Genomic DNA, 17,298 nt, shown 5'->3' on the forward strand with positions numbered 1-17,298 from the left:
AATAATGCATCCAAGGAAGAGGCTTGAGTACGTATCTTCTCACTTCCAGGATGCGGCTAGGGATCTTCGCCTCAATTCTACATCAAGGTGGTGGCTTAAAGCAGTCAAAAGGCTATTTAATTGTCAGGCGAGGCTTCCCCCTGCGGAACTCTCTCCGCATGTTACAACCTCTTTGCAGCTCAGCTCCATATGCATCTCTTTTTCACACTTCCCTCTCCATCTCGGGCTCCTACACCTGGTGCAACACGCATTTAGCCCATTAGCTCCGGCTCTTCCTTTCATCTTCCCCATGGCAGACGTTTCTATTTATCCACTGGCAATCAATGTGTGGCGTCACCGGTGGTACTGTAATGACGACTGCACCATTGAGGATGACAGCTTAGAAAGAAGAGGGCAATGGTGATCCCTCCCAGAGCAGCACAGCAGAGTGTAGCGCTCGCATCACAAGGTCACCCTATCTCACCGCTTGCTCCTCTGCATTGGCAGGAGAGGGTTGCTGGGTTTGTACAAGGCTGGGGCGGGAGCGGGAAGGAGGGGGGGAAGAGATCTGGATTTTTTTCCCCCCTCCCTTAAGCAAAGCCACAATGGAAACCAGGAAGGAGATGGTGATGTTTCTGGAAGGGACACAACTTGGCGCTCTAGTTGGCAAGAGGGTGCCTAATTTGTCCGAAGCAGTGGGAAGCCCCGCTCCGGAGCCGCAGGAGAAGATGATCCATCGGAACTGTCTCAGCCCCAGACCTGGCCCCTTGTCGTCCCGGGAGAGAGGAGGAGGAGGAGGAGGAGGTGGCGGAGGAGAAGAAGAAGAGGAGGTGGAGGTGCTGCCAGGGACAGGGACGGTGCCGGAGAGCCGCTCGGCGGCGGCAGCACTGCTTTCGGCCGGACAGCAGCCCCCCGCCCCGGACCCCCCCTCCAGCAAAGGGCAGCAGAGCAGCTCGGACACCGAGTCGGATTTCTATGAGGAAATCGAGGTGAGCTGCACCCCGGACTGCGCCACGGGGAGCGCCGAGTACCAGCACAGCAAAGGTACCCAACTCCTTCCCATGCCTCCAGCCCCCCGCCCGCTCCGGGGCTGGGGGGCAGCACTGGGGGGGGGGGGGGAGGGGGGAAAGGCGGGAGGGTGGTGGGGAGGGGGCTACCGGAGGGGGGCTTCCCCTCGTCAGCTGAGCGAAGGGCAGCGAAATCGGGGTGTGTGTGTGGGGATCTCCCTTCCCGGCTGATTCCTCAGCTCCCGGCCACCGGGAAGCTTGTTTGGGAGTCAGAGGACACGACACCGGGCAGCCCCCGCGTCCCTGGAGGGGAGCCAGGCTTCCCGCCGTGGATGCATCAGGTCTGCAGCTTGTCTCCTAAGGCCCCCTTGGCCAAAACCACCACCCACTCTCCCCCTCCATCTTTTTTATTATATATATATATATATATTTTATTATTCCCCATTGCCTGGAAAGTGTATGCTCCAGGAAATCCTTCCCGATCCTCCCCACCGGCAGGGTTTTTTGTATGTGTTGGGGGGCGGCGGGGGTGGTGGTGGTGTGTGAGAGCAAGATCAAACGGGTTTTCTGGCCGAGAGCTGTTTGTGGTTTTTCAGGGTGAAATATGCCCGGGCGAGTGCGGAAGCGCCCATAAAGACCGTAAAATCGCTCGCCGACTCCTGCCTGCCCCAAGTGCGGCAGCGAGGTCCTTGTTTGCACGTTGGGTTAAAAAAAAAAAAGGGAAAAAAAAAAAAGATGAGAGGTCCAAATTACCTTGTCACTTCTATGTCTCGGTGGCGCCAGCTCGGAAATGGTCCCAATGAATTAATTGCCTTTGGTCTCGGGCACAATGAGGGAGAGTTGCATTTGAAAGCAAGCGCAGCGGCCAGGCCCCTTTTCCCCCTGCCCCCACTCCTTATTCCCACCTTCCCACCCCGTCAGAGCCCCCCCCCCGCCAACAACAACAGCCCACTGCTCCCCCTACTCCATTTCCCCATCACTTCAAGAAGAAGCCGGGAAGCGCGGGGAGCGCTGTCTGCCCTCTCTCGTCCCTTAGAGGCTCGTTGGAAACATCTCATCTTGGGCTTTGGAGGCTGAGCGGAGAGTCCCCGAGGCCTGACGTCCCCCTCGGAGGGAGCAGGGTCCCTGTCTACCGGCTGCTCCGTTCCTGGGCCCTTGCTGAGCTGGGGGAAGGGGCCGCGGGGCCGTGCGGCTCAGGCGGTGGGCACACCTGCCTTTCCGAGCCTCTCAGAGTCGGGGGATGCTACGGCGGCCGCCTTCGGCTGCACAGTGCAGGAAGCGAGCGAGGGGGGCATCGAGCAGACACCCCCAGGACGGTGTGTGTGTGTGCTGGGGGCGGCGGCGGGGGCGGACAGGTAGCCTTCCAGCCAGAGTGAATAAGCACCCGTCAAATCCTTAACCGGTGCTGCATCTCCTTTCTCCCTGCCCTCCCCTACGGTCCCTCTTGGATGTCTCCCCAGCATCCTCAGTACACCCGGGCAGGCAGAGAACAGGCGAACGGGGAGGGATGGGGGGAGAAGGGACCTCGCTGGGCAGGCGGACGGGGAGCATCCCTCCGTGTCTGCCCGCCTCCGAGCCTGTGTCTCCGCTCCGGGCTCCCCACGCAGGGCCGTGCTCCGAGGGGCTGGCCGGCAGCCCTGGCGGCGGAGGGGATCACCCCAAGGGCAGCGGAGGCAGCGGCGGCTCCCAGGGCTCGCTGGCCTGCAGCGCCAGCGACCAGATGCGCCGCTACCGAACCGCCTTCACCCGCGAGCAGATCGCCCGGCTGGAGAAGGAGTTTTACCGGGAGAACTACGTGTCCAGGCCCCGGAGATGTGAACTGGCGGCTGCTCTAAATCTGCCAGAAACCACCATCAAGGTACACACAGCTCGGACATGTTTCCAATTAGCACGATATCAAGCTATACGGCCAAACTTCCTTGCAAAACTCGGGAAAGCTCTTCGCCAGCACAACCCTCCCTCTTCTCTTCCCCCCCCACCCCCCGCCCCTTTCCTGGCCCTGCCCGCACCCTGCAGCAAGCAGCAATGCGGGAGAGGGGACATGGCTCCATCCCAGCCAGCACCGCTAATCCGCCCTCTCCCTAGCAGATTATTTTTAATCCTCCCGTCAATCCAGTCCAAACCTGGCTCAGCTCTTGGGGGAGGGAAGAGGAAGGCAGTAGCAGATCTTGTTTTGATCTCGCTTTCCTTTGCCTTTTTCATAAGCATTTGCACATGAAAATAAACCCGATAATAATAATCCCAGGTAGTTCTGGCTGCAAAACGTCAGCAAGGAGGCAGAGCTGCTGGGTTTGCCCGGAGCCGGGGGGGGTGTGGGGTGGGTCAGCAGGACAAGACCCAGCAAGAAGAAAGGAAAACAAGCACCCTAAAAGAGCTGCTCCACTGGGTCTCCCTGTAGATTTATAGGGGCTTAACTGATCCCTCCGTACGTGATGACAACTCCCTCTGGGAGCGAAAGCTGGCGCCCGTCTCCGCTCGCCGGCAGTCCCCCTCCCGCCCGCGCCGCCGCGGGGTCGGTGCTGGTGGTCGGGCGGAGCGGGGCGGCGCGGGTGACGGCTCTCGCCTCCCCTCTCCCCGCAGGTTTGGTTCCAGAACCGCAGGATGAAGGACAAGCGGCAGCGCCTGGCCATGACCTGGCCTCACCCGGCCGATCCGGCGTTTTATACCTACATGATGAGCCACGCGGCGGCCACCGGCAATTTGCCGTACCCGTTCCCGTCCCACCTGCCCCTGCCCTACTACTCCCACATGGGCATCGGAGCCACATCGGCCTCTGCCGCCACTCCCTTCAGTACCCCCCTGAGGCCGCTGGACACCTTTAGGGTCCTCTCCCACCCCTACCCGAGACCAGAACTGCTGTGCGCCTTCAGGCACCCCTCTCTCTACCCTGCCCCAACTCATGGACTCAGCAGCGCCGGGGGCAACCCCTGCTCCTGCCTGGCTTGCCACAGCGGCCAGTCCAACGGGCTGGCGCAGAGACCCTCCGGATCAGACTTTACCTGTTCGGCCACAACCAGGACTGACTCTTTCCTCACTTTCACGCCCTCTGTGCTGAGCAAAGCCACCTCAGTTTCCATGGACCAGCGAGAAGAAGTACCTTTAACGAGATAAACCTTCGTCTCAGGGTTATTAAAAACTCGCCCCTTTCCCGGGCTTCTCTTCGAGTTAACGTACCTACAGCCGATGTTTATTTAATCGTGTTCTCTCCCCAGAAGTGGACACCTACGGAAAGAAAAAAGACTAAAAATAGCGCAGTCTTAAAAGGATTTACATTCCAAGGGGAAAGAAGAGAAGAAGAAGAAATGACTAGCGATTTATCTCTGAGAAGGATTTTAGACACGGAAGAGGAAGAAAACCAACCCGAATGAAATACACTTCGGTAGCTATAGAAATAAGCTGGGACTTTCTTTTCCATGGATAGACTTCTTACCAAGGGCTGGGGCTTCTGCGGGTCGCAGCAACAAACCTTATGCACAAACCTACGAGACGGAGAAGGAAAATCTGAAATACTTGAAAGAAACGTTATCTTGATAAGGAAATGGCTTGTGCGCATGAAGAAAGCAAAGATGTAATCTATCAGCGTGTTCAGAAAATAAAAACAACGAGCAAACAGCAAAGCCGAGCGGTTTCTGGATCGCAACTCAACAGTATTATCCAGTTGTCTCCATAGAGAAAAACAATGCTTTACCATAAAGAAAAAACTGTCGTTCTGTACATTACTTTCGTGGTTTAATTGCATTCTTTACTCTCCCTTGTCTCCTCCTTCGTTTTGAGCAGAAATCCAGCATTTCGTCTCCTCTTTCACTCCAACTTTTATTTTTAAGAGGCAGACTGGAATTGGCAGGGAAAAAATACGAGCTCCTGCCTCTTTATGGGTCAGAGCTATTTGTCCTTTAAAAAGCAATGTCCCATTATCAGTCGCTGAAACGTGCACACACTGACGAAATTAGCAAGTGATGTATATGTAAGGAGGGTTTTTGAATATCGAATGTATAATGCTCTGTGAGCAGAGACCCCGTGCCAAACGCTAACAAGCCGCCAAGGGAAGAGATTAGGTGACAGGGAGCACAACTCCTTCAGACAATCACCAGTCTGTAAATTGGAGCAAAGGCGATTTCCCTTCCTTTGTACTTCAGCCTTCAGTTCTCTCATTGACTTTTCCTTGCTGCGTCTTCTTCTTCTTTTTTTTTTTTTAAATTATTTAACTCGTGCGTTGAGTTTTGTGTTTCCTTCCTCACCCCTAATCTTTGCATTTGTATGTGTCCTTCACACTGGTCCTTCTTCCTTCTTGAGGAGTATTTCTTTCACAAGCCCCCCACCCAACCCCCCCGCCTCCTCTTTCAGGTATTTCGGAAGGAGGTAGCATCATTGCTTTTGCTTGGATTTCTGTCAACCTAAAATTTAAAACACACGAACGCCGGTCTGGGTGGTAGTTTCTTCCAAAACAGTAATTGTTTATTTCATTCTGTTTCAAAATAGCCCAAAGAATACACTGTCATAATTTGTTACCATGTCGGAATAAAACGTAATAACAACACCAACAACGATAAAAACAACAGACAAATTTTAACAACATATCACCCATATTTTTATTGTGTTTGTTTAACAAAAAAAAAAAAGTAAAGTGTTGCTTAAGACGAATTTCACCTTCGTGCAGTTTCTAATAGTTATAGTTCAACAAGGAGGAAAATAAATGCTGGACAGAACAAAGACGCGTTGACACCTCCGCTATCTACTTTGTGTTAAATTGTTGAGGAGCCTCTGTTTTATTGTTACACCGGAGACTTTTTGTCCTTAGGACAGAGGGTGAATAGCAGCGTTTCCCCACAGCGGATGGAGAGCAGGGAAGAGGCACGTGTGTGCCAGGATATATTTTTTCATTCAAAAAATTTGTTTATTGGAGCTTTTTAAACACTGATCCAAAGTCACCATCTTTAAATCATTAAGGACAGATTGTTCCGCCCTTTCTGAATGAGATGTCCTCATGGACATGGAAACCGATGGCCCTTTTTGGACATTCACAAATAGATTCCTCCCCCCCCCATCCCCCCGGAAATAACAATTGTAAACAGCATCCAAGGGCAGCGCTGAACACCATCCGAGCTTTGCAAGCCTTTCCCCTCCTTACTTTGTCTTTTAGCAGACAAGGAGAAGAACCGGTCCGGCAAACCGGGAGCTGCGGGGCGAGTGCGTGATACACCCCACCCCCACCCCCTCGGCGACCCCGGGAAAAGGGAGAGCTGAAGAGGTCGGGAGACAGCTGAGCGCTGCCCAGCAAAAACGGGGCGCCCTAAATGGCCCACGACCCCCCCTTCCCCAGCCAGGCGGAGGCACCTGCTGGGCCGCGATCGCAGGGCAGGATGCGGCCAGGGCTGCGGAAAAACCGCGGCACCAGTTTGCTCCTGCAAAACGCCCAGTTCTCAAAATGCCATCGGCTAGGGCGCAAGGCAATACGTATATATACGTTTTCAAATACATATATTTGATATATCTAGTGGTGTGTATGTGAGGGAGATAATATTTAACCCGCTGTTTACCACTTCCACCCGTAAAGGGGACATCCCCCCCACGAAGGAGCGGGCAGCAGGAAGGCAGGGATCGGGATCGTGGGACGCGGCTCGCCCGCAGCCGGCAGGGTCCCCGCTCCCCCCCGCTGCTCAGGGCGGCCATCGTCGCCCTCCCAACCGCCCGTTTTTGGGGGATGCTGCGGCAGAGGGTGGCTGTGAATTTCTGCCTGGCTCGGTCACAGGGCAGAGATTGCCTGCGACAGGTAAATAGGCTGCGGGTCGCAGTAACGCCAAGAGTATTTTCAGTTAATAGGGGAGGGAAAATGAGGTGTCTGGAGCGATATTGGAAAGTACAAGATCGATGATCCGTCCTCGTGTCCAATCAGCAGCCTTTAATTGACTGTATTTTCTAGGTAATTGAGCCGCTGTGCTCCTAAATTGAAGTGGAAGATATAACAATACATCTCACTGGGAGGAATTACTCATTACTTCATAATGAAATTTTCCTTTTGCTGCGTGGGGCCGGTGCCGTTAACGCCTTCGCCGCCGGTGGGGGTGCCCGCGGCCCCACGCAGGGATCCGACTCCGGGCACGCGTGGGGCATCGCCGGCGGCGGGGGCGGACACGGGGCACCCAGCCGGCAGCAGGTTCTGCCTCTGTCCCCGGGCCACCGTCACCAGGCAGGCAGGTTTCCCTTGCCTCACCCTGGCCGGGGATGAGACCCTTAGAGGAATTAGGGTGAGATCCGGGCCGGGGCCCCGCGGGGAATTGTCCCCGGGGAGCCGGCGGTGGGTACCGCCCCCGTGTCACCAGCGGGCACGGGGTTGTCTTGGGCGTACCCTCATGTGCCGCATCGGCTCGGCTCCGCTCCGCTCCCCAGCCAGCCAAATTCAGCTCCGAAAGGCCTTCCCCGCCTTGTTAGCGTTTGATTGATTGCCTTATTAAAGCGTGTTCTTGTAAGTGTGACCGAGCTGATTGCACTGCATATGTTTGGGATAATGCTCATTTTAAACAACTGAATAATAATAATACTAATAAAAAAAGGACCAGAAGTGGAAGAAGATGAGCTCTAGAGAACGGGTTAAGCCTAAACGATCCCGGGGAGCAGTGCTGTAACTCGCGCATTAAATTGCTCCGTTACTATCAAATCACTCAGCCCTTTTCGGCTCTACTCAGACCATCTTTGTTGTGTTTTATGTGTCACCTCCTGTACCATTAAGTGAGATAGCACCGAGACCGCCGCTTACTTTCCCGTCTCAGGCTATATGTTTTTATTAAGGTTGTATGATTAAACTGGATCGGATCTGCTTTCCCAGCACTATTCTTTACTCCAGTGCCCAAATCATTAGAAAATCGGCTCTCCGTATTTCACATTTTCTGCTCGGTTGTTAGGTCGTTTGCCGGCACCTGCAGAAAGGCATGCGGCTCCTTTAGCTTTTGGCTTGTATATCGAAGCAACCTTTTGTTTTCTATTATTCTCCTGCTCGCCTGGCTACTTTATTTTACTACTGAGTTTAGCCCCTGAAAACACCCCCCACCATATGTCACCCCAAGGCCCGCTGTCCTGCCGCTTACAATAGTGTCACCCTGGGGTAAAGCCAACGTCAGGATAAGCTGAAGTCTCGTTAACACAAATGGCTTCATTTAGGCGCATCAGGTTCCTGGGTGGATGTCAAGGGGGAGGGAAACCAGTCCCACGTCCTTTTGCTGCATCTTTCACCCCGGAACCCTTTAACCCTTTTTTTTTTTTTTTTTTTGTGTGTGTGTGTGTGTTGTTGCCTGCTCCCTCTAGATCTTCTCGCTGCTCCTTTTGTAAGACGGGAGTGTCCCGTCCCCCCTCCGCATCCGCGGATGGGCTGACCGGGGAGAGCTGGTACCGGGGAGGGGATGCGGTTAGGGTCGATTAGGGTAGATCCCCCCCTGAATTGGTCCCTGTCTTTGGAAAGTTTTTCTTCCTCGCTCTCTCTTAAGTAAAGGGAGGAAGAGATGGCCAGTTCATGATCTTCAAACAAGAAAACAAATAAATCACAACCTCTGGCTTCCAATTCACCGTTTGCTTTTTTGTTTGGTTTTTTTTTTTTTTATTTTTTGTTTGAATCAGTTAAATCGACTGTACCTACGACCAAGAACGTAGCGCAGGTTTACGCTAATATTTACAAACCCCATTTTAAAGAATCATCATGGGTGTATTGCATGCACATATACACACAAAGCAAACACCCAAAGTGCTGCCCTCTCTGCAAAGAAGTGCCTGGGACTTCAGAGACAGAAATTGCCACTTAAGAACATCACATGAAAGTATTAAGTAATTATTTAAAACAAGGCTGTTTAGAAAAATATTTGTATTTATTGCAGCTGCTCGATTGGCCTCGTTAAAGCCGGGGAGCATTTAAATTGTGTTACAGTCTCATTTAAATCCAGTTTCGTTCCAGCAGGCTGCAAAGCCTGAATAGAACCAATCACTCCATAATGATGATGAATGAGAAATTAATTCAGATACAAGCAAGACAATTTAGGCCTTCATCTGTTTAAATAGCCTTCCAAGATTATTCGCAATTGCAGGTCACAGATTTAATCAATTGTCCAATCTTGTGAAAGTCATATCCTTGCATCTTCATCGAGATTATTTATAGCGCGGCGCAGCCCAGTGAAAGGTATACGCTTTTAACAGGAACAATTACTTAAAGGGAAGCGTTTGCAAAATGAAAAACAAATGCCTCCGTGGGTAGTAAATGATCAGACGCCTCCTCGCTCTCCCGGCACATCCTCCCCGGCCCGAGGAAGGGAGCGGAGCCGCAGGTTGGGTATGAAGGGGACAGTTGCCAAACTCCATCCCCGCCGCATCGGTGGCTGCGCTCCGCAGCGAAACCCTCCGTGCCAGGCGCAGCTCCTTCGTGGGCCGCCCGGCCCCGTCCCCGCGGGGCTCTGCTTTGCTCCCGAGAGCGTTGCCTGCGGAAGGGCCACGTTACAAAGCAGCTTTTAACCACGCATAACAGGGAAACCGCGCTGCTGCTCAGCCTGGGGATGCCAAGCCCAGCTGCGGGGAGGGATGTAATTTTCTGCCTCTGACTGCCCGTTCGAGGTATAGACATATATATGTACCACCGGCCCTGCTTTTGCCCCAGCCCTGCGTCTCCCCCAGCCCAGCCTTACACGCTACCGACCTTCCCCCGGGCCGGGGGAGCCGCGGTGCTGTGCCCGCCTGACTCGGGATGAAGCCGGCAGAGCATCCCTGCTCCTTTCCTGTAAACGCCGGCTTTTCCCTTCGGCTTGGTCGAGCCGCACCTGGAAAAGACCCAGGTCCCGAATAACTCAGGGTTAATGAAACCTCTGCTAAAGTTGAAGCAGGCAATTTGGTAAGCGGGAGAATTGTTGCATTTCTCGAAGAGAAGATGAAAAGCAAGGAAGAGACCGGGTTTACTCGTCAGTGTCTCGGTGTGTCACTGACTCCTCCCTCTCCTCACCCCTTCTCCAAATTCAGACTTATTTCCCTGAAGACTTCATCCCCCCTGTCTCTGAAGCGCTGCCTGGAAGGGCCGTTTCAGGCTCCTGCCCGAATTCGAGAGGAGATGCCGGGCTTGGAGAAACACCTGCTGCCCCAAAAAGGCTCACCCCAACGCACAGGGCAGGCAGCCCGAAGGGAGCCCCTGGGGTGTGTTAGGAATAGGGCCCGGCCTCACGTCCGTTGTCCACGGGAGTCTGAGGGTAGGGGCTCCGGAGACCCGTGGGCAGCGTGGGTCCGCCGGTACCGTCTAACTCCTGGGGACCAGCAGTAAGCGAGGACCCTCTGGGAGCCACCAAAGTTTGGCCGCAGAGACGGATGCCCGCGCTGCCCACGGAAAGATGGGGTTCCTGGGTGGCAGTGTGCGAGGGGCGAGCGTCAGCGGTGACACGTCCCCCCAGTGAGCCGGGAGCCCCGAGTCAATACAGTTTTCACGCACCTCAAAGAGCGTGGGGCGCACCCACCCGCGGGCACTGCTGGGGTGGGGAAACGCGAGGGTTTCGGGCAGCGGGCCGGGCCGGAGGAGTCGTGCGGGTGCGTGGGTGTGAGCCCCCGCTCCCCGCTTCGCCGCCCGACACGGGAACCCGGAGCAACGCCGCTGCCTAAAACAAAACCCTGACTACAAGAACCCCGGAGCTCCGAGGAGCCAGTCTCAGCGGCGGACTTTGATGTATCGCTGTCCAATTAGTGCCTTTAATTGGTGTCCTCTGGGACAGGCAACCCGGGAGCGGGGACGGCGAGCGCTCTCCCGGCAAACCCTGCCCGCTCGCAAGGTAACAAATAAATAATCCGTCCGGGAAGCACGAATCCTCCATCCCTCCCAGCAGGAGAAGGGAAACGACCTCGCAAACCCGGGACCAACTGCTTGCAAACCCTCTGGCGGGGGTCCCTACCCACGGACACCCGTGTACCCGAGCGAGATGTAGGTGCTCCCACATTTACCCCAGCCTCCGCAATCAAATCCCTCTCTCGCTGCAGAGAGGAAACGACGCTGCTTAAAACATACCGCACGTTCCTTCCAATTTGGCTAATGAAGGTCGCCTGTTAAGCGTAATTTTAGAGGTTAAATGAGGCTGACTGCAGATTTAAAGACGCCTGATAAAACGTCTTATTTAAATGACACATATTGTATATATAGATGCCATTACAGCGGTCTAGATATACCTTGGGGTAGGAGGAAACAAAACAAATACACAAACAGGCAGGGAGCAAAAAGCGCCGCCAATTTATTCCAAACCAAAAACGCTCAGTCGAAAAAGAAATTGATCGCTTCATCCATCAAACGTGTAAAATACATTTCTGAGATCAGAAGTAGCTCGGAAAGAGAGGGAGAGAGAGAGGCGGGGGGAAAGTTCGTACTTGACAAGAACCCTCAAAAGGGGCATGCTAGAAAAAAAAAGGGGGGGAATAAAAGACATCTGTCACTGGCAGCTCACCTTGATGCAATTCTAGTTTTCTTTTTTTTCCCCTTTTCCTCGAATAGTTGTACAACGCTTTAAGAAAAAAAAAAATCACCTGAAGCCAGAGGAAGATGAGATTTTTTTGATTAATAAGGAAATAAATTTGGCAGAACGGAAAGCGCTGCTGACTTCTCAAACCCGCTGTTAACGCAGGCGTCTCTGGGGAAAGCAGGCAGTTCGAGGCTGTCTCGGGAGCCATCAATCCCTGCTACTCGGGTACACCTCGAAACTCAGTCACCAGACTTTTTACGGGAAAGCGTCTCTGATCGATATTTGTAAGCTGAACTGTTTTATTTGCTCTTCTGCATTTGCGTCTTCAGCGTTAAAATATTGTTATTTTGCCACATTCTTCCCGAGCAGCAATACAGTGTTACATTAGGGGCATCTTTTACATCCTGTCCCCAGAAGCTAAGCCCTATATGTGTCTCATGCATTGCCACCAAAAGTCAGCCTGAAAAATGCCAATTCCCCTCTCTATAGAGAGACCTTAATTGGCCCGGGATGAGTGCTCTCAATTTCTTATCCAAGAGAAGAGACCCTAACAGTCAGTTCAGTCAGTTCTCCCAGTTCTCTCCTTGCCAAATTTCCATTAAAAAAAATTTACACTTTCTAGATCGCCTGCCTGGGACCAAATTCTGAAGGTCCTAACTCATGCCAAAATGCATTTTTGCCTACTTAAGTTTGAAGTTTGCTTACTGCTATTGCAGTGCAGGATCAAAGATGAGTTGGAGAGTAAATAAAGCAACCACTATTACTAGATCCACATGATTAATATGTGGCCTTCTACTCCCATAGACTGGGAATCACTCCTGGGAATTATCCTATAATTCTAACGTTTACTCAAGTCTGTGTACTTTAGGGTGGGAAGTTTTCTCTAATGTGGAGATACTGAGTCATAGGTTCCAAAACCACTTTCCACAAATGACCTGACCTGAAGTAAAATTTAATCCAAACCCAAAAGGTCTGATTTACTAAACCTTTAGCTAGAAAGGAGCACGGACTTGCCTCCACTGACAACTACAAATTAAATAGAAAATCATACAGAAAAAAATAAGGAAAAAATAATAAAGAAGAAGGGGGGAAACCCTAGCTTTGTTAATGTTTATGCTCCCCTCGCAGACAGATGAAATGTGGACTGGGATCTATTCTGGAGGCAGGAGAGCACTCAGCCAATTGACAGGGGCTGGTTTGGCTCCAAACGGTGTTCCTAACCTGTTCCTGGTTCAGTGGCGATGTGGATTTGTACGAGTGGAGAAGCCTGAGTGTCTCGGCCGTCCTCAGCCCCACACAGTGCGTTACTGCCCATTAATGCTGGCTCACGAGGTACAGGAACATAGAGAGTGCATGACCCTATACCTCTCTCCCTCTGCTTTGGCAGTCACAGCTTCCCACCTGAAAGCCTGTGTGCCATTTGGGTCACAAAGGCAGGTTTTTACAACAGGGCTGTACTGCAGCACTGAGCAACTGAATCATGCATTGCTGGTAAGGAAGCAGTTACTCCTGCATCTATTTAGCTCATTTAGTCTAATCTAACTTCAGATCATGACACCAGGTCCTCCAAGAAAAAAGGCAGTAGCATCACTAATTACGGCTCCCTACTTTTGATGTCATTAGGGCAGCCGACACCCATGTCTCTGACACACCTCCCGATTTTTGTATTATAACATATTCCAGTCGGCCACTTGTGTCTCAAGGACTGTGCCCAAGCATTTGTAAGCTAATACCGCAAAACAGACAGGAAAAGGGACAATGTGACCTCCATTTTCTAATGCTGCTCCACAGAGAAAAAGCCACATTGGCCAGTTGGAGTTTGGTCTGGGATCTCCAGACCCAGATGCAGGAATAAGAGATGCTGCTACTAATCGTGCTGGCACCCAGTGCTGATCTCCCTGGCATTGTCCCAGATAGTATTCCCCAAACTAGCATTCCCCAGCCAAACCCAAATCGTAATTAACACCACACAGGGGCAATCTCCTGAGATTTGGAGCAAGTGATGATCATACCACGCAATTTTAGCATATTCAGAATCTTACGTGATTCCTACATCTAATGCAAATTTTGTACTTTCTTTGTCTTTGGTGCCAGCCTCCCCCTTTAGGCAAAATAAAGATACTCCAAGGTTTGATTTTAAACTTCTCGATACCCAAGTGGGCAATTGGGGTGACATTTCTACACCGTGATGCATGGCTTCATGGTGATATGGCAACACAATATCATTGGTACATACCTCCACCAAGGGCAAAATCATCTATCCTGATAGCCCTAGTCATTTTTTTATGCAGGAGCATAATTCTCACAACAGCATCTCCTTGAAAAAACAGTTGTAAAGTCAAGCATCTGTGTGCATGTTGTTTCAGTTTGTCATAACCACCCCTTCAGCAAGGGATGTTACTTATTGTCTACTTTAATCTGCCACACCACTAGAAATGAAAGAGTTGTTGTTATACCCTCACATTGATGCTTTTTCAGTAAGTCTCCAAGAGGTTATTTCCCAGACTTGTTAAATTTTTGCTTTATAAATTGACAGCTTAACTCTAGAAGAACCCACAGCTTGTTCTGTACATCACAGACCATTACATTTCTCCCAGTTATTTTTTACTGAGCCCAATATGATGCGTTTGACAGCGAAAGACTTTTAAAGCAGGTGCTTGATGTGACCAGTTGTATCAGCCTATGGAGAATCTTGGTAGTATATGTCAACCATGATTCACCACAAAGGCAAACAGAACAGACCAGACCAAAAAAAAAAAAAAAAGAAGCCTCCAGTCTTCTTTATTTCTAATAAAAATTGTTCAGCAACTTATCCTTCTGTTCTTCTCAGCTAAATCACTGAACTTTTATTATCCATTATTTTCCATGAAAGAAGTTTACATACTGTAGTAAAGTACCTCTCTGTCTTCCCTCTGACAACCTAAGTAAATGAAATTTGTGTGACCTCTCAGCGTGAGGTATTTTCTTCAGTTATTGAGCTCTGAGTGAGTCTTTCTCTTACACCATCTCCAATTTTACAGTCTCCCTTCTCAAAGCATGGAAGCCATAACTACCTACGCAGTGTGAGGGTATTAAGCATTTGTTCCAGCAGCAGTCTGTCTTTTTATTTCAATTTAATGTTTCCTGTACAGGCAACCAAGAACTGCACTAGCCCAATCGCAGATCTACAGCACTGCAATGGGACTGCATGTTCACACATTTCTCCACTATAACACTGCCTTTCTCCACCTCTGTCTTCTAGGACGTGTTCCTCAGTCTGTAAGGACAGCTTGCATCCATGTCTTATTTTATGCTTCTCAATATTTAGAATCTATTTGTTTGTCAGGTCAAATTTCGCTGTGACATCCGTGCGCCTCAGCTGCAGCACTGCCCTGTTACCCAGAACAGATTTACTAGGGGAGAAGAAAAAAGGGATTTTAGCCCCCTGAACACCATCTTCTTTTCATAGATGTGATAGCAGCTACGTAGGTATGCAGGTGCCACATACACAATGTGGCACGTTCATCCTTGACAGAAATTTGCTCGACATTGGGTACGTACATACTTCTGACCACCTGATTACAGCAGCCAGTAGTGCTGAACACACCAGTCTCTGTAGAACCTCGTTAGCCGTAATCCCATTTCATGATAAGTCTATACCGGCAACGCTTTTTTGCGCTCTTTAAATCAGCCAATTCTTAACTTGCTTAGCGTAGTCTCTGACACCTACTGATTAGGGACACTGTATAATATGTTAAGATTAGAATGTTGTGGGGTAACTTCCTTACAAAAGCCTAGGCTCAGACATTTGTAAACTAAACCCATAATCTCTTAAAACTAAATCAAATGTGCAATGCCAAGACCTCTTTTTCATAAAACTATGTTGATTGACATAACTTACATTCCTCTCCTGAATTCTTTATTAAATTCATCCCATGTCAGTTTTGCTGTTATTTTATTTTGGTGCCATGCTAATCAGCCCACAGTTACAGGGTCACTTCTTTCTTCCCTTCTGAGTAGAAGCACATTAGCTTTTCTGAAATTTCACCAGTATTCCAAAATTTCACCAGTATTCCAAAATTTCTTGCAAAAAACCAAGAGAGTTCTCCTTAGTCACATCTTTAAAGACTCTGCAAATTTGCTGCTTATTATTATTTCTCTATCCCATTAGGTATTTTTTAATATCCTCTTTAGTTAATAATCTCATTAAAAGTACTAAATTTTCCTCTTTTGTTAAGATTACATTACCCTGATTTCCAAATGAAGATTAAAACACTGATTCTCCACTTCCAGCTAGTATTAGATTCACACTTTTGAGAATATTTCTTCTAGTTTTGGTATACTTTAGAACATTTTCTTACTGCTTTTTATCCCTGGATTTTTCTTACTGCTTTTTACCCCTTTTGCTTCTTATTACCCCTGGATTTTTCCTGTTGTCTTTAGCTTCCTTTGTTAACTTCCCGCATTTTATAGCATTTAATGCATGATAATTGCTGTCTAATACAGTTCCCTCTGCATATTGTATGGTGATTTTTTTACTTGAGATATTTGTCTTCATTTGACTTTCTCCCAGGACTGTTCTGAAGTTAAGAAGCTGCCCTCCATGTAGATATTGCTCAGTATTGCTCATATGCAATGTAATTTCCGGTCTCTAGCCACCCACCAGTTTCCAGTCTAAAAATTAATTCATCATAACGAGGTCCAAAAAATAGTTTTTTTCCATGCTGGACAACATGCCTTTTAAGTTGGGGCAAAAAAATCTGTGATTCTTAGAAACTATCATGATGGTTTACTGCTAGCTGCATGAGATAAAGTAGCACACGTGCTGAACTGAGTTTGTCCAGATGCTACTATTTTTATTCCTAGATATTGCAGACAAATGTTTAAGAGGTAATTCATCCAATTCTTGGGTTTGATTTGGCAGTTTGTGACACATCTGTGTCAGCATCCCTGGTCTTTGTTAGTTAGTACATCAATCCATATGCTTTTGAGACCTTTTAGTTGTGAGTTGTAATTACTAAGTTGGTCTTCTCTCCTTCTGCTTGCTGCTTTTACCTACTTTATCTGCTTATCCAGGTTATAATCTGCATGCGATGCTCCGTTCGCATTTCTCATCCCACCAGATGCTAGTGATGCTGACTATATCTTTTTGCTAATAAGACTTTCCTGTTCCTTCACTGCATTATCCACACACTCTACTACTGTTGTAGAAGAATCCGAAACATTTCTTTTCTTTGCATTCCTTGTTAAATTACTTCAAGGTTTGTTGTTTATTATACCATATTTGCAGCTGGAACCATGTTTGTATCTTCAGCTGTCTTCCCTGGAGTCATTTTACTAATAGCCTCCTGCTGTTCTAGCTAATTCCCAGCCACTCCCTCACCCATGAACAAGACACACTAGTCATACAGCCGCTCTCCTATTAGTACATGTCCCATTATTCCACCAAAGCAAAAGCTTCAGACCAGAAGCAAAGTCCTGAGGACACTTCATATTTTCTGCTGTTTGTAACTTGTAAGCATGGAAGGATCTCCAAAAGGTTTGTATCTAGCTGTTCCTCTTGCTTCCTTCTCAAATCCCCAAAATCTTTCTTTAACCCTCTGCTACTAGTTGTAGTGACTATCAGAGTGGACATTTCTAGGATGAATTCACAAACCTGTCTGCTTATATAGTGCATTGATTCTGTTTTTTTTAACATAATAATTTTGGTCACTTCAATGTCTTTATGCTTTTTAAGCCCATGCTTTCAAAAGCCAATGGCACTAAGTGTTTGGTTTAGCAAAGGATGGCTGCATCCCCATAGCTCTTAGCCAATAGCTAAGGGATTTGTTGATCTCAGTCTATTTCAGTTCAGTTCTTTTCCTACAACTTCT

At 49.4% G+C, this 17,298-nt stretch overlaps 1 protein-coding gene across 1 annotated transcript; it reads left to right on the forward strand.

Annotated features, from left to right (window-relative positions):
- Positions 1–584: 584 nt before the first annotated feature.
- On the forward strand, positions 585–4,097 carry EVX1 (even-skipped homeobox 1). Its single transcript, XM_074573470.1, has 3 exons — positions 585–1,023; positions 2,594–2,844; positions 3,567–4,097. Exons 1-3 carry the CDS (start codon positions 585–587, stop codon positions 4,095–4,097), a joined length of 1,221 nt encoding a protein of 406 aa, XP_074429571.1.
- The last annotated feature ends 13,201 nt before the right edge of the window (positions 4,098–17,298 follow it).

Source organism: Larus michahellis, chromosome 2 (assembly GCF_964199755.1).
Source record: "Larus michahellis chromosome 2, bLarMic1.1, whole genome shotgun sequence".
Classification (NCBI taxonomy): Eukaryota; Metazoa; Chordata; class Aves; order Charadriiformes; family Laridae; genus Larus; species Larus michahellis.